Raw genomic sequence first — 27,580 nt, 5'->3', positions numbered from 1 at the left:
GTTCATGTGTTACACATTCTGTGTTCATGGGAAGCTATTTTGCCTTACCAGAGCCGAGGCTTCAAGGGAACTGGGACAGGAACTGGGTTTGCTCTATCTGGAGGGAACAAACCTGAAAAATGCATTAGTGAGTTATAATGGCATTCTAGATCAAAGGTGGAAAGTATAAAATCTTCCTTAATTTTTGAGTACATGCAGTGTGCTCTGACATAGCCTGTCTGTTGCTGATCATTTTTACCTGATAACTCCCTAATCTGTGTATACAACTTTGGAAAAAGGCAAAGATGGATCAGAGGATCCCTGCTGGAGCTGCTTGTGACTGTGACAACTTTCCTAAAAAATGCATTTCTGCCAAGTCTTGGGATTTTTATGTTGTGAACATCTTACCCCTAGGTACATCTTAGGCTGCTGTGTAATTTGGAGATATGTGAACAGTTTATATATTGGAAGTAGACTAGACTCAGCAGTGCAGCACATGACACAAGTTCATTTACTCTGCTTCTCAGAATAATAGCAGAATAAATTAAACAGTATAGAGCTCCATTACTTAAGTACCTAAAATAGCTTGGGATCTCTGCACTGTCTGCAAATCCAATTTAGGACGCATCCAAAGAAACTGTTCACTTCAGGATACAGCCTTTAGCCTCCTGAATTCTCAGGATGGGACAGTCTGGGGCACTGTTGCAACCGAGTGTTACTGTGATGCACACCCTCCAGCAGATGAATATTCGATATAGCAAGTATAGCAAACGCTATTTTGGCCAGAAGCAGAAACATGTCATTCCAGAGTTTAAAGCATGAGTCTTTATAGTCTGGTATCAAGCTGAAAATGGCCAGATTCCCACTTCCTGTGTACCAGGGCAAAAAATACCACTAAAACAAAGGAGTAGATATTACTTTGTACATAAACCGCCTCAACTTTTAGATGCAGTATCCACTGCATAGTAAATTTCACTTTCTCTGTTTAACCCACACCAGACAATCAACAACAGCGAGGTTTGAAGGCTTTGACATGTTGTTTCCTGCTTCAGACGCTAGCCCTCCTCCACACCAGCACCTAGGAAGGGGCTCAATACGGAGTGAAGAGCAGATCACACAACCGGTACCACTCGACCGTGGGGTAACGTTCCCGCACAGTATTCCCGGCCCCGGAACGGGACTGCAAGTCGTGGCAGTCACAGACAAGCCGATCCAGACGGGCGCGACGTGGCGCCGAAACCGGGAGGTGTCCGAGTCACTTGGGACTCCACCCAGCCTCAGGGCCCCTGAAGCAGCATAGCGAGGGCACCAGCGACCCCCACTCGCCCCGCACCGAGACGGACAGCCTGTGCTGACAGAGGCTTCTCCGGGCGGGCGGCGGGGCGGGGAGAGGGCGGGGACTGGGGCCGAACACCCTCTTCGGGCGGAGTAGGGCCAGAGTGGAAGGCTGCGGCGCCCCTATATTGCCTCCTCCGCCCCAGTCCAGTCCCATCGACCCCTCCGCTCCTTCCTTCCTTCCCTCCCTCTCTCTCTGGCCGGCTCCGGCTGGAGCTCGGCGGCTGCCATTGGCTTAGCAGCTCCATCCGGGCACTCGACGCAGCGCTGTTGCTCAGTCTGGTCGTCCCAATATGGCGGAGGTGAGTGGGAAAAGCGGGATGGGGCGTCGAGATTCGACTGGCTCCCTGCGGGGCCCTGCCGCCGGCAAGCCCCCCACGTCCGCATTGCCATCCCCATAAGGCGCTTCCGGGAAGGTGAGGCGGCGCGGGGTGGCTAGTGAGGCGGCCAGCAGCGTAGGGGAAGTAGAAGTCTGCACGGCTAGGCCGCACGGCGGGTGCTGTACAGCACGAGTGCTGGGTTCGCAGCCCGTGAGCGGCCGACAAGCCGCGGAGGGGAGGCGCGTCCGCCGCACCAGGCCCCGGGAGGCGCGGGCTGGGCCGGTGGTGGTGCTGCCGCAGCAGCGCGGGCGATGGAGAAGCGCCCAGTGAGAGGGAGGAGGAGCGAGCCCTGGGCTGGGAGCGGGGAAGAGGCGGCTGGTCCGGCTCCCTCTGCCGCTGCCTGCCCCTTTCATGTCCTGTCGGGGCCAGAGGGAGTGGGAGCGCCGGGCTGGGCGCGGCTCCTGGGGGTCTTCTGCCGGGGGAGGAGGAAAGGAGAACGGCAGGTGGGGAGCGAGCGAGGGAAGGAGGGATGGGAGAGGGTGAACGGGATGGAGGGGCGAGCAGGGTGGGAGCCGGAGGCGAGGCTGGTGGGGTACGCGGGGCGGCTCCAGGGTGGAGGGGAGGGGGCGTGAAATGGAGAACCCCTACCTGGCTCCTGAGCTGGAGGGAGCCCGCGTCTCACCTCGCTCTCTCCTCTCCCCGCAGGCTTCCTTTGGGAGTTCGAGCCCAGGTTCGTCCTCGCTCATCTCCTGCCCTGGCGCCTAGCCTGCTGCCCGTATGCCGCGTTCTCCTTTCTGCTCCTTCCCAAAGTTATCCCCTGTTGCCTCATAGCTTTCCTAATGCTTCATGTTCATGTAACTAACTGCCTGATTGATTATTTATTATTTTTTTTTTAAGAGGAGATATGCGCTGTGGAGTTCTTACCTTAATTCTGGTTGCAGTTAGTAATCTGCTGCTCAGAACCCAAAATGAAAACAAAGTTCTGTAGCACTTTTAAGACAATGTCTCGGTAAAGCCATACAGCCTGGAAAGAAACTGCTTCTCTTGTTGCTGATAACTGCAGGCTTGTGTAAATTTTTGACTTCTTGATAATATCAGAAAACGTTTAAAATCATAACTACATAATTTTTGAGGCTTTAACTGCTGTTAAGGTTCTTTGGAATACTTTACACAAGCAAGCATATTTAACATCAGTAGCTACTCATGAAGAAGTATTTGGGGAATGCATTTGCTTCTGTGTAACTGCTTTCAGTATTGGCTGTTAAAAAAAGACTAATTGAGCTCATATTATTTGAATATGGCTTTAAATATTTCAAATGAGATATTGAGTGTTCAGAGCTACTAAAAAGTGGTACTTTTTTATCTAAAGTCTGTGAGTAAAATAGAACTTCCGCTTGAGTTACTCAAAATTAATTAGAACAGTGATTAGAAGCAGTAATCTTTACTATACATATATATAAATACATATGAAGGCAGTTGACGGTTCTTTAAGAGCTATAGGATCAGGATGTGATGACCAACAGTAGAAAAATTCAACATGTAATGTCATAATTGGAGTAGTATTATCAGCTATACTGAGAGTTTTATAAGACCATAATATGAATGGCATGTGACTAAAAAGCATTTTTGGCCTGAATGTTTCCCTACAGTATGGCGTTATGAATTTTAACAGTATTGTCTTAAGCAAGCTAAACAGACAAAGTGTACTTTAATTACCTGCATATAAGGAATGAACATTTAGCATAATTGCTAAAAATTAATTAGGTTCCTTAAGACTCAGAAGTGTTAGTATATGCAACTGTCCCCTTAAAGACTAGAAGCAATGTAGAGATGCTGCTTTATTTTTTTTTTTTTTTTTGAAGAAAAGCATTGAAAATCTGTAGCTATTTCCTTCAAAATTTCTACAGAAGTTTTTATGTGGAAATAATTCTTGAAAAACCTTTTCTTTGCTGCTTGTAAGGCAAGAATTGCAACAGAGCACTAGTATGTAAGAATTAGAGGGGGAAACCAGAAGTGAAAGAGAAATATCCTAATCTTTTTCTCTTCTCCATCCTAAAAGCATTAAGAAAGCGAACCTTGAAGAACAAAACCACCCTGTATTTCAGTAATTTTCATTGTAGAACACTGACTTTACAGTGAAGAATATTTGCATCTTTGAAACTTGTTGAATCTAATGATAACCTTTCTAACAGTTGAGAAAATACACTTAAGATAATAACAGTACTTTTTTGATGACTTAAGAGTATACTCTGGAGTAATGAAAAAGAGTCTGTTGGACCACAGCTGTCACAATGACTTGTTAATTAACATGTGATTCATTAGAAGCATTTTAATATTTCTGGTATATTTTCCTCTATTTCTTGAAACTGCTATGTTCTTCCTTTTTTAGATCAAGTGCTAAGAATTAAATTAGTTCTAATAAAAGATCTTATCTGTGAGGCTAAACTAACCTGAAGCGAGTCTCACTGCTTATTTTGCTGTTAGTAGGAATCTGATTCACAACCCAAGTTAGCTGTTTATCAGTGAAAAAACTATGTTAGTTACCATATAAATTATATAAATAGAATCAGAATCTATAAATCAGTGTCTTGCAGCATCTGAAATCTTGTGATGTGGACTTTAACGATGACTTCAAGGGTGTTTTGAATAATCTTTTATTCAGTAAAATATTAATTTGGGATTGTATTTTCTGAAACCTTGTTTCAGTAGTTTAGATACTTCTCCCAAGTACTCTATACTGCAAGATAGAAAACTGCACCTATTACAAGTATGAAAAGGGAAGGCCAGCTAAAATAGCTGAATTTGTCAGGTAGTTAGGAATTTGTTCCAGTTATTCCACTGAGTGTTCTGACCTATGCAAAAATCCATGCAACCTTATTTTTTTTTTCTATGATGTAATTTCATATGTTGGTACAGGGGAAAAAAATATTACTCAAATTAGGATTTTTTTGTTAGTTGGCTCTTTATCGTCTGAGGATCATGACTTTGACCCTTCTGCTGAAATGCTGGTACATGATTATGATGATGAGCGAACTCTTGAAGAGGAGGAGGAAATGATGGAAGAAAACAAAAATTTCAGCTCTGAAATTGAAGATTTAGAAAAGGTAAGTGTGACTTACTCTCTCCTAAATGTCCGTATATGTTATACCTTTTTTTTTTTTAGTGAGAAGAACACTCAACCCATTCTTTAGTTTGTATTGTATAATATAGTTTCCTGCAAACTGCCTTTGCAGTTTTTTTAAATAAAAAAAAATAATAATCAGGTTTGGTTAAGATATAGCAGTGCATCCTCACAAAAAGGCTGAAGTTAACATAACACTAATATCTTTGAAAAGCTAAGTTCAGATTCTTTTTCACTTAAATTTATTTCCAACTTATAAAACTTAGTAGTGATACTTGATGACAGGGGTCTAAAACCTGCTTCAGTAATTTCTCTTCCAAAGTGAAAGTATTGTATGTTTTACATATTACTAAGTGACAGCTAGCTGTGTTTTATTCTGTTATTTCCAATCTGGAAACACAGTCCTGTTTTAGTGTCGTGGTTTAACCCCAGCTGGCAACCAAGCACCATGCAGCCACTTGTTCACTCCCCCCTCACCCAGAGGGATGGGGAGGAGGATCAGAAAGGAATGTAAAATTCAAGGGTTGAGATAAGAACAATTTAATAATTGAAATTTATTATTAAATTATTAAAATTGAGTTGTTACTCCACAAAATGATCTTATTGCCCCTATAATAAAAGGAAAAAGAACTGAGAGCCAGTTATTTTAAACGCTGTTACTTTATGTCCCAATTCTGGAAAGACTGGGACATGAGTTTACTTGTTTTCTTTAGTCAGCTAAGGTCTTAGCCCTACAAAGACTTCACAATGGGTAAATGTAATTTAATCAGTGTACGAGTTTAACAAATTTTTAAAGGTAATATAACTTTAAAGGTATAAATACTGGAAAATATTTCTAATTTTTTGATGACTTGAATCTGGTAACTAAAAAAAATAAATCTCCACAGTCTGTTTTATTAATTGTGTTAGGATGTGAGTATGATACTTAGTAAAATAATTTGATCAAAAGCCGTTAGAAAAAACAAGTTATAAACCAAGCCGTTCTCTTGATTTTGCTCCTTCTGTATCATTAGCTATCTTTCTCCTATTGCGTTCTGTACTGGTTTTGGCTGGGATGGAGTTAAATTTCTTCTTAGTAGTTTGGGGCTATGTTTAGGATTTGTGCTGAAAATAGTGTTGATAACACACTGTTTTAGTTACTGCCGAGCAGTGCTTATACAGAATCAAGGCCTTTTATGCTCCTCATAGTGCCCTGCTGCTTGGGGTCTGGCTGGGTGTTGGTTGGTGGTGAGCAATTTTTTTCATTTGCATTGGTTGTCTTTCCTGGGTTTTACTACTTCTTTCTTTTGTTTTTTCCTTACAACTTTTTAATAATTAAGAATAATAATTTTTAACTGTTTTTATCTCAACCCACAAGTTTGGTTTTTTTCACTTTTACCCTTCTACCATTCTGATTCTCTCCCCAGACACCCCCCCCCCCACCCCCCCATCCCCTGGGGGGGTGAGCAAGCAGCTGTGTGGTGTTTAGTTGCCAGCCAAGGCCCAATACAGGGCACAGAGGGTTAGAAATAATAACCGATTTGACCAGAGCATATTAGAAGGAATTTATATCTGTTAACAGTTGCTGGTCACAATACTGATTTATCTGTTCTCAATATTAGTTTATCTGATCTGTGCCATGCTCCTTTTTTTTGCTGTACATGTTAAAGACTGGTGTTGCCTTTTGCAGTTTGCTGTGCTCTGTAGTACTTAGTGATGTTTTGTCTGGGAGATTTATTAAACTGCTGGCCTTGAGCTTAATTTGGTATTTGGGCTTTGTACTGAAGCCATTACTGTACTTTGGGTACCATCGCATGGAGACAATTAACAATTATACTTCTTTCTCTTTGTGGAGGAAATACAGAATAGCACCTTCACCACCACCTCTTGTGATGTTTTCTCCCTTGTTAGAATAACTCTTCAGCATCTTGAACATTCTTGGGTAGTCAAAATACTTGTATTGGTATTTCTTAGGAATATTGTTTTGGCTTTTTCTAAGGTTAAGCTATTTAGGAATATGACCCAGGCCCTGTGGCAGTGTGGTTATGGGTGGCAAGGCATATGGGAGAAAATGGGAAGGTATCTAGAAAGCTTCTCACCTCTGGTCTGGAACTTCACTCCCAAGCAAGTGTGGAATCCTGATGAAGTGATAGAATGTTTGTGCGGGGGAAGATGCTTTGGCTATTCCAAAGAGGCACAACTTATCACATTGTGCTGGGCCCTGGCCTGCACCTACCAAACACTGCTTGATACTATTCAGCCCCCTCAAGGAAAAGAGAGGGTCTCTGGACCTGAAAACGTACCAAAAGACACTGTGGCTAAACCAGAGACTCAGCCCTCAACTATATCAGTTGCCCCTATAACTAAAAAAAACCAACAATGGAAGTGGAACTCAACTTGTTTAGTAAGGGATGAAGCAGCTTCTCCTAAGAGGGAGCAGGATAGAGAATCAAAGAGGCAGCCTCTTCTGCAGTAGAGCAGTCACAAGAACAAGAGGAGGAAGAGACTGAAATCATAAATGAGACAAACCACCCAATCCCTATCATTAAGTGAGCTGTGAGATTTCAGCTGTCAACCAGGCAAGCAAATTCTCAGCTGGTTACTCCAGTGCTGATATTGGGGCCAATAGTCAGGAATTAGAGGGTAAGGAAACCTGGCAGCTGAGATCCCTTCCTAGGGATAAGGTCAATGACAAAGGGATTGGAAAAAGAGCAGGAGTCCTCAGTCTTTGGTGGTGACTCCTGTCAAGTGTGAAGGACAGGTATCTCTTCAAGGAAGAACTTGCAAATTCCTGAGGCAAATGGACCACCAATTGGTGGTCCATTGGTGGTGGAGATGATCTATAACAACCTGTGTGACAACCAGGTATCTAAAGACCTGGATGAAATTCAGTGCATGTGGTCCACATGGTGAAAGTTTGTATGAAGTACACCATCATATGCCAACACTCTGGCGATAATGAGCTGGACAGACATGGAGGCACCAACTATGGATGGATTGGCTAGCCAACTCCAAGAATACAAAGATAATCTCACTTCTTCCCTAGGGGCCTCTCTTTTGGCTGTGGAGAAACTTTCCAACGAATTGTCTCAGCAATCCAAGAAGGAAGGATAGGTCTTCCTCATCCACACCAACCAAGGTCTCTGCTATTAAGACTCAGCCTTTTTCTGTTCAAGGGGGAGGGTACTGGTGGCACATGCCATGTGCAACCCTGTGGTTCTTCCTGCATGATAGGGGGAGGACATGAGGAAGTGGGATGGTGAACCTACCTGGAGACTAGAAGCTCAGGTACAGGAACTGCAAGAAAAAAACAACAGCCAAAAGTTATCCATTCAGGAAAATTACTGCTCCAGTGTAGGGTTGATTGTACTTCTGACCCTGATGAAGGGACTTCTGGTTTGCAGTTACAAAAATCAAGTAATGAAGACTCTGACCAAGAATAGAGGAAAGGTACAACTGGCTTTACTGGACTGCATGGGTTTGGCCTGGCACATCAGCCCCACAGGAGTATAAAGCTGTGGTGGACACCAGGGCATGATGTATTCTAATAATGTCAAATTACAAAGGGGCAGGATCCATCTGTATTTCTGGAGTGACAGAAGGATCCCAAGAACTGTCTGTGTTGGAGGTTGAAATAAGCCTGACTGGGAATGAGTGGCAAAAGCACCCCATTGTGACTGGCCCAGAGACTCCATGCATCCTTGGCATAGACTACATCAAGAGAGGGAACTTCAAGGACCCAAAAGGGTACCGGTGGACCTTTGGTATAGCTGCCTTGAGTACAGAGAAGATTAAGCAGCTGTCTACCTTGCCTGGTCTCTCAGAGGATCCTTCTGTGGTGTGGTTTCTGCAGGTTAAAGAACAGCAGATGCCAATTGCTACAGTGACAGTGCACTGGCAACAATATTGCACCAATTGAGACTCCCTGGTTCCCATCCATAAGCTGATATGGAGACTGGAGAACCAAGGAGTGGTCAGTGATCAGGACCTGCTCACCTTTTAATAGTCCCATATGGCCAGTGCAAAAATCTAATGGAGAGTGGAGGCTAACAGTCAGGGTCTGAATGAAGTCACACCGCCACAGTGCTGCTGTACCAGATGTGCCAGAACTCCAATATGAACTGGAATCAAAGGCAGCCAAATGATAAGCAACAATTGATATTGCTAATGTGTGTTCCCAATGCATTTGGTAGTGGAGTGCAGGCCAGTTTGCTTTCATGTGGAGGGGTATCCAGTACACCCAGAGGAATCAACTGCCCCAGGGGTGGAAATGCAGTCCTACCATTTGTCGTGGATTAATACAGATGAAGCTCTGGAGCAGCTGCAATACAGTGATATCATTGTGTGGGGCAACACAGCAGAGGAAGTTTTTGAGAAAGGGAGAAGAATAATCCAGACTATTTTGAAGGCTGGTTTTGCCATAAAACAAAGTAAGGTCAAAGGACCTGTGCAGGAGATCCAGATTTTGGGAATAAAATGGCAGGATGGGTGTTGTCATATCCTAATGGATGTGATCAAGAAAATAACAGCTGTGTCTCCACCAGCTAACAAAAGAGAAACACAGTCTTTCTTAAGTGTCATGGGGTTTTGGAGAATGCATATTCCTGGTTATAGTCTGATCATAAGCCCTCTCTATTGAGTAACCTGGAAGAACGATGGCTTTGAATGGGGCCCTGAGCAGCAGCAAGCCTTTGAACAAATTAAAGGGGAGATGGCCCAAGTGCTACTGCATGAACTAGTCTGGACAGGACAAGATGTGAAAAATGTGCTTTGCACTTTGGCCAGGGATAACAGTTGCTTCTCGATGGCAATCGTTTTCACTTGCATCAATTGTCTGTCTTAGGTTTTGTTTTTCCCCCCTCTCTGTTTTGTGGTGTTTGTTGTTTTTGGTTTTTTTCTCCTTTTCCTTATGTTTATTAAAAAGAAATATTTAAAAATTAAACTCTCTTTATCTTGACCCACAAGCTTCTTTCTCACTTTTACCCTTCTGTTTCTCTCCTCTTTCCCACCAAGGGGGCAGCAAGTGAGTGGCTGCATGGTGTTTAGTTGCTAGCTGAGGTTAAACCACAAAACCTTCTCAACAGTCATCATGAAATATATTTTGCAGAAGGTGGAAAGGAGGGGTAAAAAGTTGCTGTATTGGTTTACTTCTGTGGTGTTCTGTACACTTGCAGGTGTAACTATATATGACTAAAGTCTTCAAGATTTTCTTTGTTTCTTGCTCGTAGGGGGATTGTTAGTGTTTCTAGTATATCTTCTCTCTTGAAGAAATATAGGCAAATCCTGTTCTACAATATGAATTGGATAAGGAGGAAACTTTTAATAATTACTCCTTAATTACATGCAGTAAATTATTTTCTTCAATAGCTTGATGGGACTTCATTATATGCCAAGAGACATGGTTATGAATTATTTCAGTCCTGTACCTGAAAATATTTTAGATTTTTAATCAGGATTCCTCCCTTCAATTAAGTTTGTCTTTTGTTTTTCAAAATATGTCTTATTCTTTTAGGCCTGAACTGTTTACAAATATTTAGCTGTTAAAATGTCTGTATATCTCCTTGTATTAGGAAGGAAACATGCCATTGGAAGACTTACTGGCATTCTATGGCTATGAACCCGCAATTCCAGTTATGGCCACTTCCAGTGTGGATAGCTCTCCAAGTGAACTTGCAGATGAACTTCCAGATATGACTCTAGATAAAGTAAGTCAGAACTATTTTCCCCTCTGTTGTGGCTTAAAAGCAGAAATCCAGGTGACCTTAAATTCCATTTCACTATTTCCTGATGTTACAAAATACATGTCTTTGTCATTTTCAATATACAATTAAGAGTTACTGTATTAGTGATGGACTTGGCAGCATTAGGTTTATGGTTGGACTCTTATCTTAAAGGTCTTTTCCAACCTAAATGATTCTGTGATTCTACTCTGAATTCATTCTTTTTCAAAGATATTGAGGATCTGAATCTAATTATAATTATAATTATCACACACATGCGTAGTAACTTTAGTGGCAATATATTACTACAAATGAGAAATTAATAAGGTGATGGTTCTTCTAAAAACACATCTAGTGAACTTTAAATAGATTTCTTTTTTTATAGAAGTGGGATTTTTCTGAAAGGATTTGTATTTTTGTTTTAATGTATGCAACATCCAGAAATAATTTTGACTTCCAACATACATATAATATATCAAACCTTTGTGGATAACTTGAAAATGCACTCCTGAATGCTTTGGAATGTTCCTTCCAAATGCATATAATTGGGAGGTGAGAGAGAGATTGTTTTATGTGCAATGACTGTGTTGCGTTGTTGAATATAAAAAAAAAAATTAAACTTCAGCTTTTTTGGTTTGCAGGCTAGCTTTGAATTCTGAGAATTTAATCTGATTTTTTGCTATAAGGCATATGCTGTTAGTAATTTGAATTATAAAATCTGTAGGTAGTAAGTATGTGGTTTTTGTTTGGTTTTTTTTTTACTTTCTCTAAATATGATGAAATGAAACTCCACAGAAAGTAGATGACTGCACATCTGACTCTCATTAGGAGTCATGATTGAGTTGAGGCTACAGAAATGTAGTTGGCTTGTCTAATACAGTTCTCTCCCTCCCTAATCTATACAGAGGGATTCAAATGTCTGCTAGTGGAGGAAATGTGCCCCCCCCCCCCCCCCCCCCCCCCGCCCAAGGGGTAACAGCCTGGTAGAACTTTAGTATATCTGTGATGCAAAGAATGACAGAATTTCAGAATTTTAAAGATTTCCACTGGCATTTTCCATTGGAAGCAGTTGGAGGAACATCTGAGATTTGATGCTTGCAGAGGTTACTACTTGTGCATTTATTTTAATAGAAGACAAGGGGGAAATGACCCCCTGTGTTCAACTCTGAAATTAATGGTTATATTTATTCTGAGATTTAGGAATGAACTAGCTTTTTACTTAAGAGAAGATGATCTGCTAGATTTGCTTATGATAAAAATTAATTTAAATGGAACTTAGAATTTGCTGAATCTAAATGCTCACCAGTCTATTCTTAATAGTCTGAGGTTTTATTTTAATGATACAGGAGGAAATAGCTAAAGACCTCTTGTCGGGTGATGATGAAGAAACACAGTCCTCTGCTGACGACTTGACGCCATCAGTTACTTCACATGAGGCTACCAACTTCTTTCCTCGGCCATTAAGATGTAGGAAACCTAATTCTATAATAGTACTCAAAGTCTTAGCATTATATATACCTTCCTAGTTTAAAATATCAAAATTGCAGAGTTATGCTGACTTTACTGGGAATTGAGACACAGTGCTTTGCAGGATGTTGTACATTAATGTTGTCTTTGGTTGGTATTATTGATTACCTGAAAGACCTATATTTAGTACTGTCTCAAAGCACAAGTACAATTAATTTTTCTACAAATACAGTAACTTTTCATAATTAATAGTTAATGTATTGAGGAATACTCTTTGTGATTTTCAATATGTTAGTGAATGACACTAATATGTAGCCCATTCTTTTAAATTAGTGTTTCTCAACTGAAATTTTTGCTGCTGCTTTTAAACCAGTGACTCCTTCATTCAGCCTGTGGATGTGAACTAGGACATGGTTTCTTTGTGGTAATTTTCCTTCACACATTCAACAGTTTTCCATGGGACTTCATAAGCCAAAGTGGTTTTATATGGGATGGGGCCTATGAACCCATGACCACCAAAATTTTACTACCCGTGGAGCTATTATGGGAAAGATCCAAGAACCAGTTGTTCGTTTATCCAATCTGGACAAAGATATTTCTTATTGTTCCAACTCTAATACCCCAATGAACAAATGAACCGCAATAGGCGACGTGGAGGGTTTTTATTATAGTTTTAATTTGGCAAGTATCTTGAGCTGTTTCTGGGGGATTTCATCCCACTAGAGAAGGGGGATGATAAAGGGGATGTGCTGTCTCAGTCATCACCAATTGTAGCCCTTTGCATGCTGCTGATTGTGTTATGCAAGACATTTTTATTGAGAGAGAGATACAAAAACCTTTAAAGTTTATAATGCCCTTTTTTAGTTAAGCAAACCCCAACCTTGCTGGCACTTTTCACAAGCAATATTTAAGCGTTAATGAATATGACACTGAATGCCTGGCAGCTTTATGGAAAAAAATGAGTCCACTCATCTTACTCAGGATTAAGAAACAGTCATCCTTGCTTTCAGCTCTCATGGTTTTCTATCAGAATGTTACTCTTTCTCTGTTAGAACTTTTGGGCATTTTAAAATTGAATATCCACCGTTTCAGGGAAGGATATGTCAGATTTCTGTGCTGTTGAAAGTTTCATATATTATTTTTTTTTTCTGATCCCTGTCCATTTCTCTAACATCTAACACGTAGACTATTTTATTAAATCTGGATTAACTGGAAAAAATAATTGCATGTTATTATCCAGGCATATTGTTGTTTCATGCATTCATGTTAGCTTCTTGCCTGCTACTTCCAACAGCAAAAAGAGATAGACTGGTGATTGTAGTAATGACTCTAGAAGAGGAGCCTCAGCCTAACATCAGAGGCAATAGTCAAGACTGTACAATGATTCTATTTAGTTGTGATGAAGCTAAAATTGCAACCCTACTTATGAGCGTGTTGTTACTGAAAATTGAGAATACAAAATAGCTTTAATCTTATCAGAACTGTAGATTTCATTCTGCCAGGAATAAAATAAAAAATAGAATTACTTCAGAACCCAGTACCACAGCATTCCAGATTCTAAAACATGAGTTATTCTGTGGAGTACTGTATTTGAATTACTTGGAGTGCTCTACTGTATTTCTTCCTAAGGAAAAAAATATTAAAAAGGAATAAGATTATCTCACTTCCTTTTGACTGTTAGAAATATAGTAATTGTCTCAGTTGCAGTAATAATAAATGTTTCAGTTCTGCAATATACAAGTACCAGTGCTTTCTGACTTTGTGCTAGTTTGATAAAAATGTAGATCAACAGACTCATGATGGATGTCTTCCAGAATAAAAGCAGGGGTTCCTTTCAAAAGTAAAGAATATCTGGCAGTTCTATGTTTGAACTGAAAATTCTTCCTAGCTAAAACCAAACTTCTTTGTGTCTGAAGCAAACACTACGTGTGATGGAGATAAGGAATCGGATGGTGAAGACGTAGAGGCAGACAGTGGTAATTCATCTGAAGAGTTGAGAAAGGTAATAACTATATCATTTAAAAAGTTAAGGAAAAACTTTACTATTAAGAAAAATGCATTAAGATTTATAGTACGTATCTAAAATAGTACCTTAATTCTCTTGTGATTTTTTTTTTTTTTTTTTGTTACATCTTCAGGAAATCATGATTGGTTTGCAGTATCAGGCTGAAATTCCACCTTACCTTGGCAGATACAGTGATAATGAAAAGGGTAAGTTGTTCTGACTGTTTTACTTATCTTATGTTTCTACATAGCAGTTGATGGAAAACCGTTATTTAAATTTGTCTTATAAATTCAATGTCTTAAAGTCTCAGAGACCTTACAAACAAACAAACAAACAAAAAAAACCCTTGTCAACTGAAGTAACACAACCACATAATTATATCTTGGAAGTGTGATTCTACAACTTTCAGAGGAGACTCTCAAGAAGACATAGGAGGATGGATTACAGCGTTAGTTCTGAAGTATCTAGTAATATTAGGAGGTAACAAACTGTGGATCAAGGAAACATTTTAATCAGTCATAACTGGGCTATGAGCATGTAACTTAATGTTTTGAAGATCTTCAATGTAAGCTATTTTTCTTTGCTTGTTTTTTGGCAAGCACAACAGTGTGGGTTACAAAATGAATATGAAAAAGCAATAAACTTTTAAATTTCTATAGCATGATTAGATGTCCTGATACATCGTATTTTTTAAAATACAAGGTGTTTTAAGTATGATGATATTTCTATGTAGATTTTGGTTAAAAACTGCAATTGTGCTAGAGTAGAAAAAATAACTTAATGGAGTTTTATTTGGTATCTTTAGAGACTTTCACTAAGAGAAAAGTATAGCACATAGCTGTGGAATTCAAAAAGCAAATATTGAAAGAAATTTGCTCATGGGTGGAACAGTTGTGAAATTAAGGAACAGTTTGGAGGATATGTTAATAAATGAAAGGCATTCTGTTTTTTCTTCTGTAAGTTGTTTGAACTGTAACACTTCATGGGAATATCATTCTACTGAAGTATATCAAGTCTTTTCACCATTGTCAACTGCTTTTTGAAGAATGATCCTTTGCAATAGAGAAGAACATTTCGTATGGATGGAGCTGGAAGCGTTAGCAAGTGAACATTTCTGGTGTTGCTTAAGAGACCTAGGGAAGTTTCCTCTTTTCTAAGATTCAGGCGTGATGCTTACCAGTTGTAAGAAATGGAGGAATAAGAACCAGATTTATCTTGTATAGTCCTTTTACTATTTACACATCTTGACTTCTCCTTGGCCGAGAACTAGGGAAGGGCCAATAACCGGAGGACGATCAGGAAGGCATTAATCTGACAACTTTGTCTGGAATGAAGTGGTGCTAGAGAGAACCACTGAGAGTATTGTTCACTGGCATGGCCAAGAGCAGAGGTAGTTCCCAGATGGGAAAGCCTGAGGAGCTTCTCCTGAGAATATCAGGCATGGACTCCAGCAAGAAGTGCTGGGTTGTCTTAGTTGATAATGGAGGTTGAAGCTGAGGATCAGCAGTGCTCAGAGAGGTTGGACCTGGCTGTATGGGTAGAGGATTCTGTGAAAGCCTCTTCTGTACTCACTGAAGAGCTTGTGATGGCAGACAGGGACTTATATTTCTGCTATGTAGTCCCAGATACCAGTACTTTGTTAGAAGACAGTTTTGCTCTTCTATAAACCTTACACTTGTAAAATGTCGAAAAGCTTTTCATGTTCTTAAGCTATAACAGAACTTTCAAAGGAGTTGTAATTTTATTCCTCGCCTCAGCTTAAAATTCTTTCCTGCAGTTTTACAGGAGATTTTAAAATTTTCATCTCTTCTACTGTAATTGCCATTATGCTTGTGTGTGTTTGAATTTAATAACTCATTTTGCATTGCCAAGAGTACATGAAGCATTATGTGTAATGTTATTAACATCTATTGATCAGAATAAAGGATTTCTAGTTTAATCTAGAATTTAAATGTGTGCACAGACAAAGGTTCAGGCCAACTCTTGAATATTTACAGTATATTGTCTTTCAAATAAGCTACTTGAAGTGTATACATGATTTCAGTATACTATGAAGGAGGACTATGCATCCTGATTGCTTGTAAGGTATGGAACGTACAAGTTAACAGCATTTGATTGTTAGTGAACAGAAAAAGAAATTACCACGTTGAGACCTAGATTTCCATTCTGTTAAAGTTTTGGCAAATTTTAGTTGAAAATGATAAGTAGCCACAGTCTCTTTTATATGTAATATTTGAAATATTAAATTAATATCCTGCACTAATTTACTGTAAACTGTAGCTTATTTGTTGAAAACGTCTGAGTAAAACTGAGTGGTTTTGCTAGTTTGTTTATATGAAGATGATTAATACATATGCATAATTTGACTTGAATCATCTAGCTGTCAACAAGCTGCTCCTCTGTAAAGACTCTGTCTCAAGAGTTCAATCCCTTATCTCATCCTCATGGAACCTGAATTTCTTTGCCATACCACACTGCAGAGTCTGTCTCTTAACTGAGACTTTTGGGGAAAAATTGAGTTGCAATTTAAAAGTAGCATGATGGTGCTTGATTTGATTACTTCTGTATTCCTGTTCTTTGTCTTTGTGAAATAGCTTTTTATGCTATAGCCTTACAAATGTCACACCTGGCATTAATGGATTTCTGGTTTTTAACAGCCTATGAAAATGAAGACCATTTACTCTGGAAACCTGATGTGATCTCAGAAAGTAAAGTTAAAGAATACCTTTTTGAAACCTCCTTAAGAACAGGAAATGAAAACATGATTGGTAGAATTCCTGAAGGACTACATACACGGGACAATGAACAAGTATGTTTTATATCCTGTTACAAAGCAGTGTCGCAAATGGAATTACTATGCGTTCTCTTTCTCTGCCTTGTATTATAAAGGCAGCAATATTAAATTTCTTTTTTCTGTATAGATGTTATTGGGGTCAGGATCTTATTTGTAACTTTAAGAACATGCTTAAAATTGCCAACATGCTAATACTTGTAGTGTTGTGATCTGTGACGTTTCTGATTGCCATGCTGTTGACAAATCCAGATTTTCTTATAATTGCATAAAATGTTTTTACACTTGCTTAATTAAACCTTGACTCAACTTTTTGGATGGTTTTGCTTTTGATGGTTGTTTTAAAACTTTCATCCTGTATAAAGATAAATCCTCTTTTTTTTTTTTATATTAGATATGCTTGCTGAAAGGCTAGTTTCCGAAGTTTAGATTGGATATTTGCAAACTTTTACTCTAAAGACTTCTTATATTTTATAGGCACTATATGAACTTCTCAAAAGTAGCCATAATGTTAAAGAAGCAATTGAGAGATACTGCTCAAATGGAAAGGCATCTCAGGGTAAGAGAATACCTGCGTTTTAAGAAATGTACATTTGGAAGAAAATAAGTTGTGTAGAAAAACCTTGAGTGAGATTCAGATTGACAAGCACATCCCTTTCCATGGATTATGTATAATCTGACCAGTGGCCAGATGGAAATTTCTGCTGGAGAAGTCTGCAACTTGTATAAACATTGCAGGATCAGCTTTTACACCTTTTCTTCCATTGCTGTTTTAAAAACAGCACAGACTGAGGAGAAGGATGGGGGGAGTCATGATTTTGCTCCTGTGAGGCAGTTCTCACCCATATTTACAGTATCTTTTTGAGATCATAGAATGGTTTGGGTTGGAAGGGACCTTAAAGACCATGTAGTTCCAACCCCCCTGCCATGGGCAGGGACACCTTCCACTAGACTAGGCTGCTCAAAGCCCCATCCAGCCTGGCCTTGAACACTCCCAGGGATGAGGCATCCACAGGCTTCTCTGGGCAACCTGTTCCAGTGCCTCACCAGCCTCACAGTAAAGAAGTTCTTCCTAATGTCTAATCTAAACCCTACTCTCTTTCGGCTTAAAGCCATTACCCTCTGTCCTATGGCTACATGCCCTTGTAAAAAAGTCCCTCTCCAGCTTTCTTGTAGGCCCCCTTTAGGTACTGGAAGGCTGCTATAAGGTCTCCTCAGAGCCTTCTCTTCTCGAGGCTGAGCAACCCCACCTCTCTCAGCCTTTCTTCATAGGAGAGGTGATCCAGCCCTCTGATCATCTTCATGGCCCTCCTCTGGACTCGGTCCAACAGGTCCATGTCCTCCTCATGCTGGGGGCCCCAGAGCTGAATGCAGTACTCCAGGTGGGGGGGGTCTCGTGAGAGTGGAGTAGAGGGGGAGCATTACCTCCCTCGACCTGCTGGCCATGCTTCTTCTGATGCAGCCCAGGATTTGGTTGGCTTCCTGGGCTGCAAGCGCATTTTGCTGGCTTGTGTTGAGCTTCTCGTCCACCAGCACCCTCAAGGCCTTCTCAGAGCTGCTCTCAATCCATTCTCTGCCCAGCCTGTATTTGTGTTTGGGATTGCCCTGACCCACGTGCAGGACCTTGCGCTTGGCCTTGTTGAACTTCATGAGGTTCATATGGGTCCACTTCTCAAACCTGTTAAGGTCCTTCTGGGTGGCATCCCTTCTATCCAGTGTGTCAAGTGCACCGCTCAGCTCGGTGTCATTGGTAAACTTGATGAGGGTGCACTTAATACCTGTGTCTATGTCGCCAACAAAGATTTTGAACAGCATCGGTCCTAATACCATCCCCTGAGGAATGCTACTTGTCGCTAGTCTCCACTTCGGCATCGAGCTGTTGACTGCAACTCTTTTTGAGTGTGACCATCCAGCCAATTCTTTATTCACAGAGTGGTCTGCCTGTCAAATCCATGTCTCTCCAATTTCGAGACAAGGATGCTGTGCCGGGACAGTGTCAAAAACTTTGCACAATTCCAGGTAGATGATATCAGTTGCTCTTCCCTGATTCGTTAATGCTGTAACCCAGTCGTAGAAGGCCACCAGACTTGTTAGGCACGATTTGCCCTTAGTGAAGTCATATTAGCTGTCTCTAATCACCTCCTTATTTTTCATGTGCCTTAGTGTAGTTTCCAGGAGGATCGGCTCGGTGATCTTGCCAGGCATCAAGGTGAGACTGACAGACCTGGGAAACTACAGGCCATTCTTATTTCCCTTTTTAAAAATTGGCCTATTTTTCACCTTTCCAGTCTGTGGGTACTTCACCAGACTGCCACGACTTCTCAAATATGATGGATAGTGGCTTAGCCACTTCATCCACCAGTTCCCTTGTGACCTGCGGATGCATCTCATCAGGTCCCATGGACTTGTGCACCTTCAGGTTCCTTAGATGGTCTCAGGCTTGATCTTTTCCCATAACAGGCAGTTCTTCATTTTCCCAGTTGCTGCCTTTGCCTTCTGTCTCTTGAGCAGTGTGGCTGGAGTACTTGCTAGTGAAGACCAAGGCAAAAAAGTAGTACCTCAGCTTTCTCCATATCCTGGGTAACCAGGTCTCCCATTTCCCTCTGGAGAGGGCTCACATTTTCCCTATTATTCTTTTTATCACTGACATACCTATAGAATTACATCTGGCCAGGGATGTCAAGGGCAACAAGAAAAGCTTCTATCAGGGCTTTAGCTTGCCTAACCTGATCCCTGGCTGCTCAGACAACTTCTCTGTATTCCTCCCAGGCTACCTGTCCTTGCTTCCACCCTCTGTAGGCTTCCTTTTTGTGTTTGATCAATTATAATATGATGACATTTATATCAGAATCAGGAGAACATAGCTGGCCATGTGAGTCATACTCTTCGTTGCTGTACTAGCATTGTGCTATGTCAATCCTAAGTTGGTTGTACCATATAGTTCTATAGGTCTTTAGAGTGTGGAGAGAGTTGCTCGAGTTTACAACAGAAAATGAGCTTCCATCTTTTTCTGTCCCTAACTTTATTACTCCCTTTAATTAAAATCAGAGTTTATAATTTAGTAAAGGCTGTTCTTTGTTCTGTGTTTTAATGTGTGTTGCATAAAGCAGAAATGAACCCTGGTATAACTTGGTATTCGGGCAGATATTTTCTACTTGGAACTGGATCCAAAGGGAATTTGACTGTTTACAATTTAGGTGCTGTGAAAGTTAAGTATCTAAAGTAAAGCTGAAGGGAACAATAAGGAATATCAGAGTAGTGCTTTAGAAAGCTCTCATACAAGAAGAGTGTAGAGCTAAACAATAAGGAAGTAACAGTTGTAGGGTTGTATCCTAAACCATGCGCCTCTCTAGGATTCAGATTCTTGTTTTGGGATTGAAAAATACACAAATGGGCAGAGGTATCGGAGCCCCAAATTTTGTACCAAGGGCTAGTACCTCCCCCAAGTCAGATTGGATTTATAACCCCATTAAAAATGGTAAAGGATAGTACTGTTAGTGCCTGTCTCTTAGAGTAACCATTGTGCTATGATCTACTCTACCCACTGAAGTTCACTGCTATTCTCAAGATGGGAGTTAAAATCCACATCTCCCAAGATAATTTCTTAACAGCGAGACTTTATGTGGGGATCTTCTCTTCTTATTGAATCTTGAGAACTCCATAGTAAGGAATGCAAAATTTGTGTGTGTGTGGGGGGGGGGGGGGGGAATGGCCTTGTAGTGGAATGATTATCACCTTCATCTGGGAGCTGAAAGGTCTTGGTTCCAGTGTCTCAGTGTCTGATTCCAGAAATGTTTTGAAATGTGTCTGTTGGCTGTTTTCTGTTTTTGTCCCGCCCCCCCCAGCTTTAAATGACAGCTGAACAAATCACCATTATGAATGTAAGATGCCTGAATCCCTCCATGATTATGGCTTTGTGTCCATATATAATAAAGATAGGGAAGCAACAATACTTGAGACAAAACTGACCTACTCAAATAGTTTGAGCTACTTTGTTTTAAAACTCTTGCTCTGTTTTAGTAACTCTTTTTGTTTTAATTTGTAAAACTAAAGTTCACTTTTATCTTAAAGAGAGGTTGTTCCTTCACTCTTTTTTTTCAACAGCCACTGTTCTTTATCTAATGCAAGAAGAAATATTCAGAAAAATAACACCCTAAGATATCAATGAGATTATCAAATCCTGGATTTTTGATGACAAACTAAAGAAATAATAAATAAAGTCTTTTGAATGTCCTTTGCCCTCCAGGATAAAAAAACTTCAGAAATCAGACTCTTATGAGTCTTTATAAACAAGAATATTAGATTTCAAGTAGGATATCTGTACAGTAAAGGACATGGGTCTGACTGGCTGAACTATTGGGGCTTTTAGAGTGAGTATGGATATTCATGCATTAGCAACACAAATACTTTATTCTCTGTAAAAGGTTAGTGAATTGAAATATTTATCATGCTACTTTTGCAATTGTCCAGAAGAGATGACAGCATGGACAGAAGAAGAATGCAGAAGCTTTGAACATGCACTTCTGATTTATGGAAAAGACTTTCATCTCATACAGAAAAACAAGGTTAGTATTTTACAGTTAAATGGAAGAGTTAGTAGATGATATGATGCTGAAAATTTGTAAAAGCAATGCATTTTTTGGAAGCCATGCAGAAGAGTGAAATAAGAACCAACATATTAAAATGGGCTTGGCATTTTTGTGCTAATTTTACCTCCAATGTCATTGGAAATGCTAGGTATTGCAAGATGAGTCCATGTATGATCTCTGAAATTTACTTATGTTGATATTACTTCCATTTATATTATACTTTAGTTTACATGTCTGCCTCTCCTAGAAGTATAGTATTTCCATACCATGGCTGTGGGAGGGGAAAATGCATCTTTACACCCTCCAGGTGATAAAAATATTTAATTCACCAGGAACAGGCTTAGTTCTTTGTGTTTTCAGAAAGTGTAGTCATCCATCAGTATGCTGGTTTCTGGCCAACGAAGGAATTCTAATCTTGATCTGGATTGCTTCTGATTGACTCCTCTGTGCCTGAAGAATGGGAATTGGATATTTTTATATTTTTTTAATGAAATATATGTATTATTTAGTACAGTTGACAATATGTATGTTCCCAAACTTTCTGTACCATCTCCTCCTGTATGGAGGATACCACCTTGAGATTTTGTACTGGTTTTGGCTGGGATAGAGTTAATTTTCTTCATAGTAGTTTGTATGGGGCTATGTTTAGGATTTGTGCTGAAAATAGTGTTGATAACACACTGATGTTTTAGTTACTGCTGAGCAGTGCTTATACAGAATCAAGGCCTTTTATGCTCCTCACACTTGCCCCACCAGCAAGTAGGCTGGAGGTGCACAAGAGGTCAGGAAGGGGACACAACTGGAACTGCTGACCCTAACTGACCAAAGGGATATTCTATACTATATGATGATGTGCCGAGCAATAAAACTGTGGGAGTGAAGGTTGGTAGGGGCTGCTGTTGCTTGGGGACTGGCTGGGCATTGGTTGGTTGGTGGTGAGCAACTCTGTTTTCATTTGCATCACTTGTTTTTCTTGGGCTGTAATGCCCTGCCCACCCCTCTGTCGCCCTGGTTTTCGTATTTCTACCCTTCCATTTCTTCCCCCACCTCTGTCCACTGGTGGGGGAGGGAGCAAGCAGCTGTGTGGTGTTTAGTTGCTGGCTGGGGTTAAACCATGACAATTTTTTTTTCTTTAGGAGAATGGTGTTTTTGTTGTATACTGGATAGGGCTGTGGTTGCTGTTCAAGAACAGTCAGATAATCCTGCTTAACACTTGGCTTAACTTGTTTTATGGTAAATATTTGGGTGTTTCAAATTTTAGATGGACCTTACCAATAAACAGTAATTCACCAGAGATACAAAGAAATAATTTAGAAATATTTTTCCCAATATGCAATAAAGCATGTGAGTTGATCTATCTGTCAGTACGGACCAGAATTTGTCTAAATAACAAAGTCTTTTCTGCTTCACTTCTTTTTGGTCATTGATTTGCTTAGTTTTTTCAATCTTAAGAGAGTCTGTCTTATAACCTATATAACAATTTTTTAAACCATGAACTGAAATGCTTCAGATGTAGATACAGTTTTAATCTAGTTAAATAAACAATAATTCATACAATAGAACAGATGTAATACTTATTGAGAATAAACTATTTTAGCTGGAAGGGACCTACAATGATCATCTAGTCAACTGCCTGACCACTTCAGGGCTGACCAAAATTAAAGCACGTTACTAAGGTCATTGGCCAAATGCCTCTTAAACACTGACTAGCTTGGGGCATTGACCACCTCTCTAGGAAGACTGCTGCAGTGTTTGACCATCCTCTTGGTAAAGAAATTTGAAACTAGATCTCTTTTCAAGTCTCCTGATTTTAATTGGTTTGTTCCAGATACTAGAACAGTAAAACCATAATATTGCAGGAATATGGGGATTGGGGAGATTACAAAGCTTAGTTCTTTGCATAATCTTGCTAATTCTTCTTGCTGCCTTTTAGGTAAGAACCAGAACAGTTGCCGAGTGTGTGGCTTTCTATTACATGTGGAAGAAGTCAGAACGTTATGATTACTTTGCTCAGCAAACAAGATTTGGAAAGAAGAGATATAACCATCATCCAGGAGTTACGTAAGTTAAATGTTATTGGAATATATTTTCTGTTGCAAATTATAAATGTAGATTATCTTTTTTTTTTCTTCCCATCACTGCAGTGTAATGCTGCAGTGGTTATGGTAACTGAAATTAAATCCATCATCATTTTTAGGCCTTGTTTTCCTGTTAAATAACCCATTATGAATGCTGTATTCTTTAAGGGACTACATGGATCGTTTGGTAGATGAAACAGAAGCTCTTGGTGGAGCAGTACATTCTTCAGCCTTAACATCTAATACTCGAACAGAAACCATTCCTGATCAACAGCTAAACATTCTGAACTCTATCACTGCCAATGAGTTCACAGGTAAACTGAGGAGAAAAAAACAACCCCCCCAAAAAAAACCAAACCACTTTTTCTTGTAACTATATAAACAGGTTTTTGTGTTCATCTTTTTTCCAGCATTGACAAACAGTGTAGTTACAGCCTGCCACACTTCAGATGTGAACTGCCTAGATGATGCCTTTCCTCCTATGGACAGCTTACCCCGAGCACCAGTTAATCATGTGCCTGTTGGAACAGAAGAATTGCTTAACTTGCCTAGTAATGGTGAAAGTGATTGTTTTAATTTATTTGAGACTGGCTTTTATCATTCAGAGCTAAACACAATGAACATGTGCAGTGAGGAGACAGAAAGACCTGCAAAACGATTGAAAATGGGAATTGCTGTCCCAGAATCTTACATGAATGATGTCTCTGTAAATAACCTTGGTTTGGACTTTGAGAACCACACACGCCATATTACCAGTGCCAAAATGGCTGTTTCGGTGGCTGAATTCAGCAGTCTATCTGCAAATGAAACAAATGGTTTTATCAATACCCACACTCTTCACCAACATACTGCCCTTCACTCAGAATGACTGTGGAAAGCTAAACAAACAGTGGGTACTTTATGCAGTAGTAGTAAACTTGATGAGAGCTATCAAGTTTTCTTAGTCTTTCACTGGAAGTTTGAAGTTTGACATCAGTGATGTCTTTTTATGTATAGAACTATATCTTGATTTATCAAGAGTAATTTCTTTTCTCAGTCCATAAATGTGGAAATGTTCGGCAGAGTTTGGGACTAAGAGAACCCTGTGGTGCAGCTTTAAGCTCTGCTTCAATTTTTACTTTTAAAGTCTGTAGACAGAAGCCACCATTTCAAAACCAGCACAGAAGTTTTGAACTGATTGGAGTGGCTTTTTAGTCTGTTTCTTTTGCTGTAATGGATGCAGTGTAATAACAACATTTACAGGTACCAATCCTGATCTCTGCTCAACGTAGCTTATTTTATTTTTTCTTCTAAAGGCAGGGATGGGTTTCTTGAACTTAAACTGCACAAACATACAAGGATGTTCTTTAAAATGGAACCTTCTCTCATGTGATATTAAACTAGAGCACTTCAGTTTAAAAAAAACCAGCAAGTTCATCTTGGTGGAAGCTAGCACAAGGGATTTAACATGAGTAAAGAAAGTATGAAGACCTACACTTGGATGTTGTTGCAAGATTATAGGCTATGGCTACCTTACACAGAAGTAATTATGCTGCCAGAGATATCTGTGTACTTTAAACTTACTTTCTTAAACAGATGCTTTTTAGGCTATGGTATTCAGATGGGTTTTGTCCACAAATTTGAAGATTAATGCACCTGTGTAACAACTTTCCTAAGGCAGCTGATGTATAAAGCTACAGTCTGCACAGCTTAGGATTTGCTGTTAAACAGTCTACATTTTGGAAGGCATCTTAAATTGTTTGGAGCACTGCAGTTCAAAGCGTTACAGTTTTGAGGGACTACCTAGTTTATATAGCAGTAGTAGAACCTTGAAGTATACATTTGAAAGTCTTTGTGGATTGCATTTACTTGTTTTGGCAAGTCATTGGCTCAAAAATGGCACCTCGCTACCTTAGTCACATAGGGAAGGTGGAGTAAAAATGTTTCCCATAAAAGCAACTATTTAACTTCAATAAATTTTTATTTTGAACATTGAGTGCAATTTAGCCATCCATGATGTTTGTCTTGCAAATGTTTGTTCTAATTCTTGTGGGAGAACATTACTTTGATAGGATTACCCCTTTCCCTCCATATTTTCTTTGCACTGTTTGTATTACAAATTTAATTGCCACTAACTTGTTTTCATTATTGAAGTGATTAAGCTTGCATTGTTGATATTTGTAATAGTTGCTTCAAGGTTATGTTGAGTAATTAGTGACTTTAATATTAGAAAGGGAAGAGGGTATTTATTATGCATACTGTGAACTGCATTGACATCCTGAGTTTTGGATGCAGTGCATGGAGTTTTCTTTACAGCATTGTAATGAAGATGGCTTTGAAGTGTTTATGCAATAGCACATTTACCATATTGAAACAAACTAGTGTAGTACAGTGGACAAAAGTAAAGATAACTTTGTAATCAGTTCTTAACTTATACATCTGAAATATGTAATTCTAGTAAGTACACAGTAAATAATGGGTAGCCTTGGCCCTGTGTTGTACTCTGAGATTTTTAGCCAAGTTGTCAGCTTCTTGTTGCTGTGTTTTGTGCTGATCTGTGTACCTTGTTTCTTTTATTTATGAATCAGCACATTTTATGTAGTTTTATAAAATACTGGCCATAATCCATAATTGTTATACATTCAAGTTTATGGGTTTACAGTGAGTGGCTGGTCTGTATAAAAAAAAAAAAAAAAAAATCATATAAAGATGACCGAATGCTTATACCAGTTGCACTTAAATGAACATGCCCATTCATATTAGCTGATGCAGTAACATATTCAATTTATCTATGCATTGCTGGGCTCTTAATGTAGACAGACTTGTCTAAGGTTTGGGTTGTCAGCAAGTTGAATGGACACTTTAGTTATTTAATAAGACTTTTGACCAAAATTCAAAAAATGATGAGAGAAAAATGAATTCCAGTTATTGTAATAGATTTTTAAATGATGATCTTATTTAGCCTGTTGGCTAGCTAGCTGGTATAGTTTACTTTTAATTCCTTGTTAAAATGAGGCAATAATTTGCAAGATTTTGTAAATATGTAAATTCTTCATATCTTTTTAGATAGCTATTTCAATATTTTCTGACTACTTTTGTGTATAGTAACATTTTTGTGCATGCTTGATGTGACATTCATAAATTTGTACCACTATGACTTTATCCATGTAAAATAGCTATTTATTGAATTTTCCTTTTAGAAGCTGGACTTAATTATTTTTCTCTCAGTTTAAACATTTCAAATGGAGAACTTGTTACTGTTTATTAAAATAATTGCGTTTTGAAAGTCACATGAAGATAACTGAATTGCAACCGTATAAAGAAATTACATTGCCTTGGTTCTTTAGTGAAACACAATTCTTACAACAAACTGTGGTGAATTCTGTGTCCTCTGCCATACTTTTCCTTCGTACGAACAAACCAAAAATCCTTAATGGGCAATTGCAGTGTTGGTAAATGTATCCTTTTTATGTACAGGGAATACAAAGAGGATAGCAAATTCATTTAGAAGTGTAACTTGGTGCTGTGATTATAGCAATACTTTGACTTTAGTTACTTGTATGTCATCTTCTCAAGCTAGGTTTTTAAATGTTTAGTTTTCCTCTTGTCATAGTCAAACTGCTGAATTTACTTGAAGGATACTAAATTGTATACTATTAGGTCAATGAATTGTGCAATTATTTCCTGTTTGATTTTTAAAACTGAGGATCAAAAATGTATGAAAACTTCATATAAAGTAGAACACAGTGATACTACTTAATTTAACCAAAGTATTTAGGTGAATATTTCAACTTTTGAATGTAAGCTAATGGATAAACTGACCAACAGGACACTATTTGCCCAGCACTACAAGCACATTGTCTACAGATGGGGAAACTAAATACAATAATTTATAAGATGACAAGGTTACTATTTTTTTATCCCTATTTTTCATTGGAAGAAGGAAAATGCTATCAATTGTAAAATACAGTAGGTATGGTTATAGTCCTCTTAATAAAATAGAGATTCCAGTTATTCAAAATACCCTGTGCATAACAAATTTAGTGACAATCGGAACATGTTTTTAATATCAGATGTTCAACAGAAAGTCGCTATTGTTGCATTGGTTTTAATATTTGTACATAAACACTGATTTTTATTTTTTTTAGCATTATTTTGTATTTGTTGTACTTTAATACCTGGTGTACAATTCCAGAAATAAATGTCTGGAAACCTTT

General features: G+C 39.2%; 1 protein-coding gene across 3 annotated transcripts; it reads left to right on the top strand.

Moving 5' to 3' along the window:
- Positions 1-1,398: 1,398 nt before the first annotated feature.
- On the top strand, positions 1,399-27,580 carry LOC130142018 (mesoderm induction early response protein 3-like). 3 transcript variants are annotated; one of them, XM_056323415.1, is made up of 13 exons: positions 1,399-1,616; positions 2,340-2,364; positions 4,590-4,738; positions 10,305-10,439; positions 11,801-11,921; positions 13,838-13,923; positions 14,060-14,132; positions 16,584-16,735; positions 17,195-17,276; positions 21,191-21,282; positions 23,240-23,367; positions 23,553-23,698; positions 23,795-27,580. In XM_056323415.1, the coding sequence occupies exons 1-13, from the start codon at positions 1,608-1,610 to the stop codon at positions 24,250-24,252; spliced, it is 1,656 nt and encodes a 551-aa protein (XP_056179390.1). In that variant the 5' UTR covers positions 1,399-1,607; the 3' UTR covers positions 24,253-27,580. The 3 variants fall into 3 exon arrangements, with proteins under 3 accessions (XP_056179390.1, XP_056179389.1, XP_056179391.1); XM_056323414.1 differs by having other exon boundaries at positions 21,188-21,282; XM_056323416.1 differs by having other exon boundaries at positions 1,400-1,730; positions 21,188-21,282.

This window comes from Falco biarmicus, chromosome W (assembly GCF_023638135.1).
Source record: "Falco biarmicus isolate bFalBia1 chromosome W, bFalBia1.pri, whole genome shotgun sequence".
Lineage (NCBI taxonomy): Eukaryota > Metazoa > Chordata > Aves > Falconiformes > Falconidae > Falco > Falco biarmicus.
Note: the sequence above shows the minus strand (reverse complement) of the source record. Positions and strands in the feature narration are given on the sequence as shown.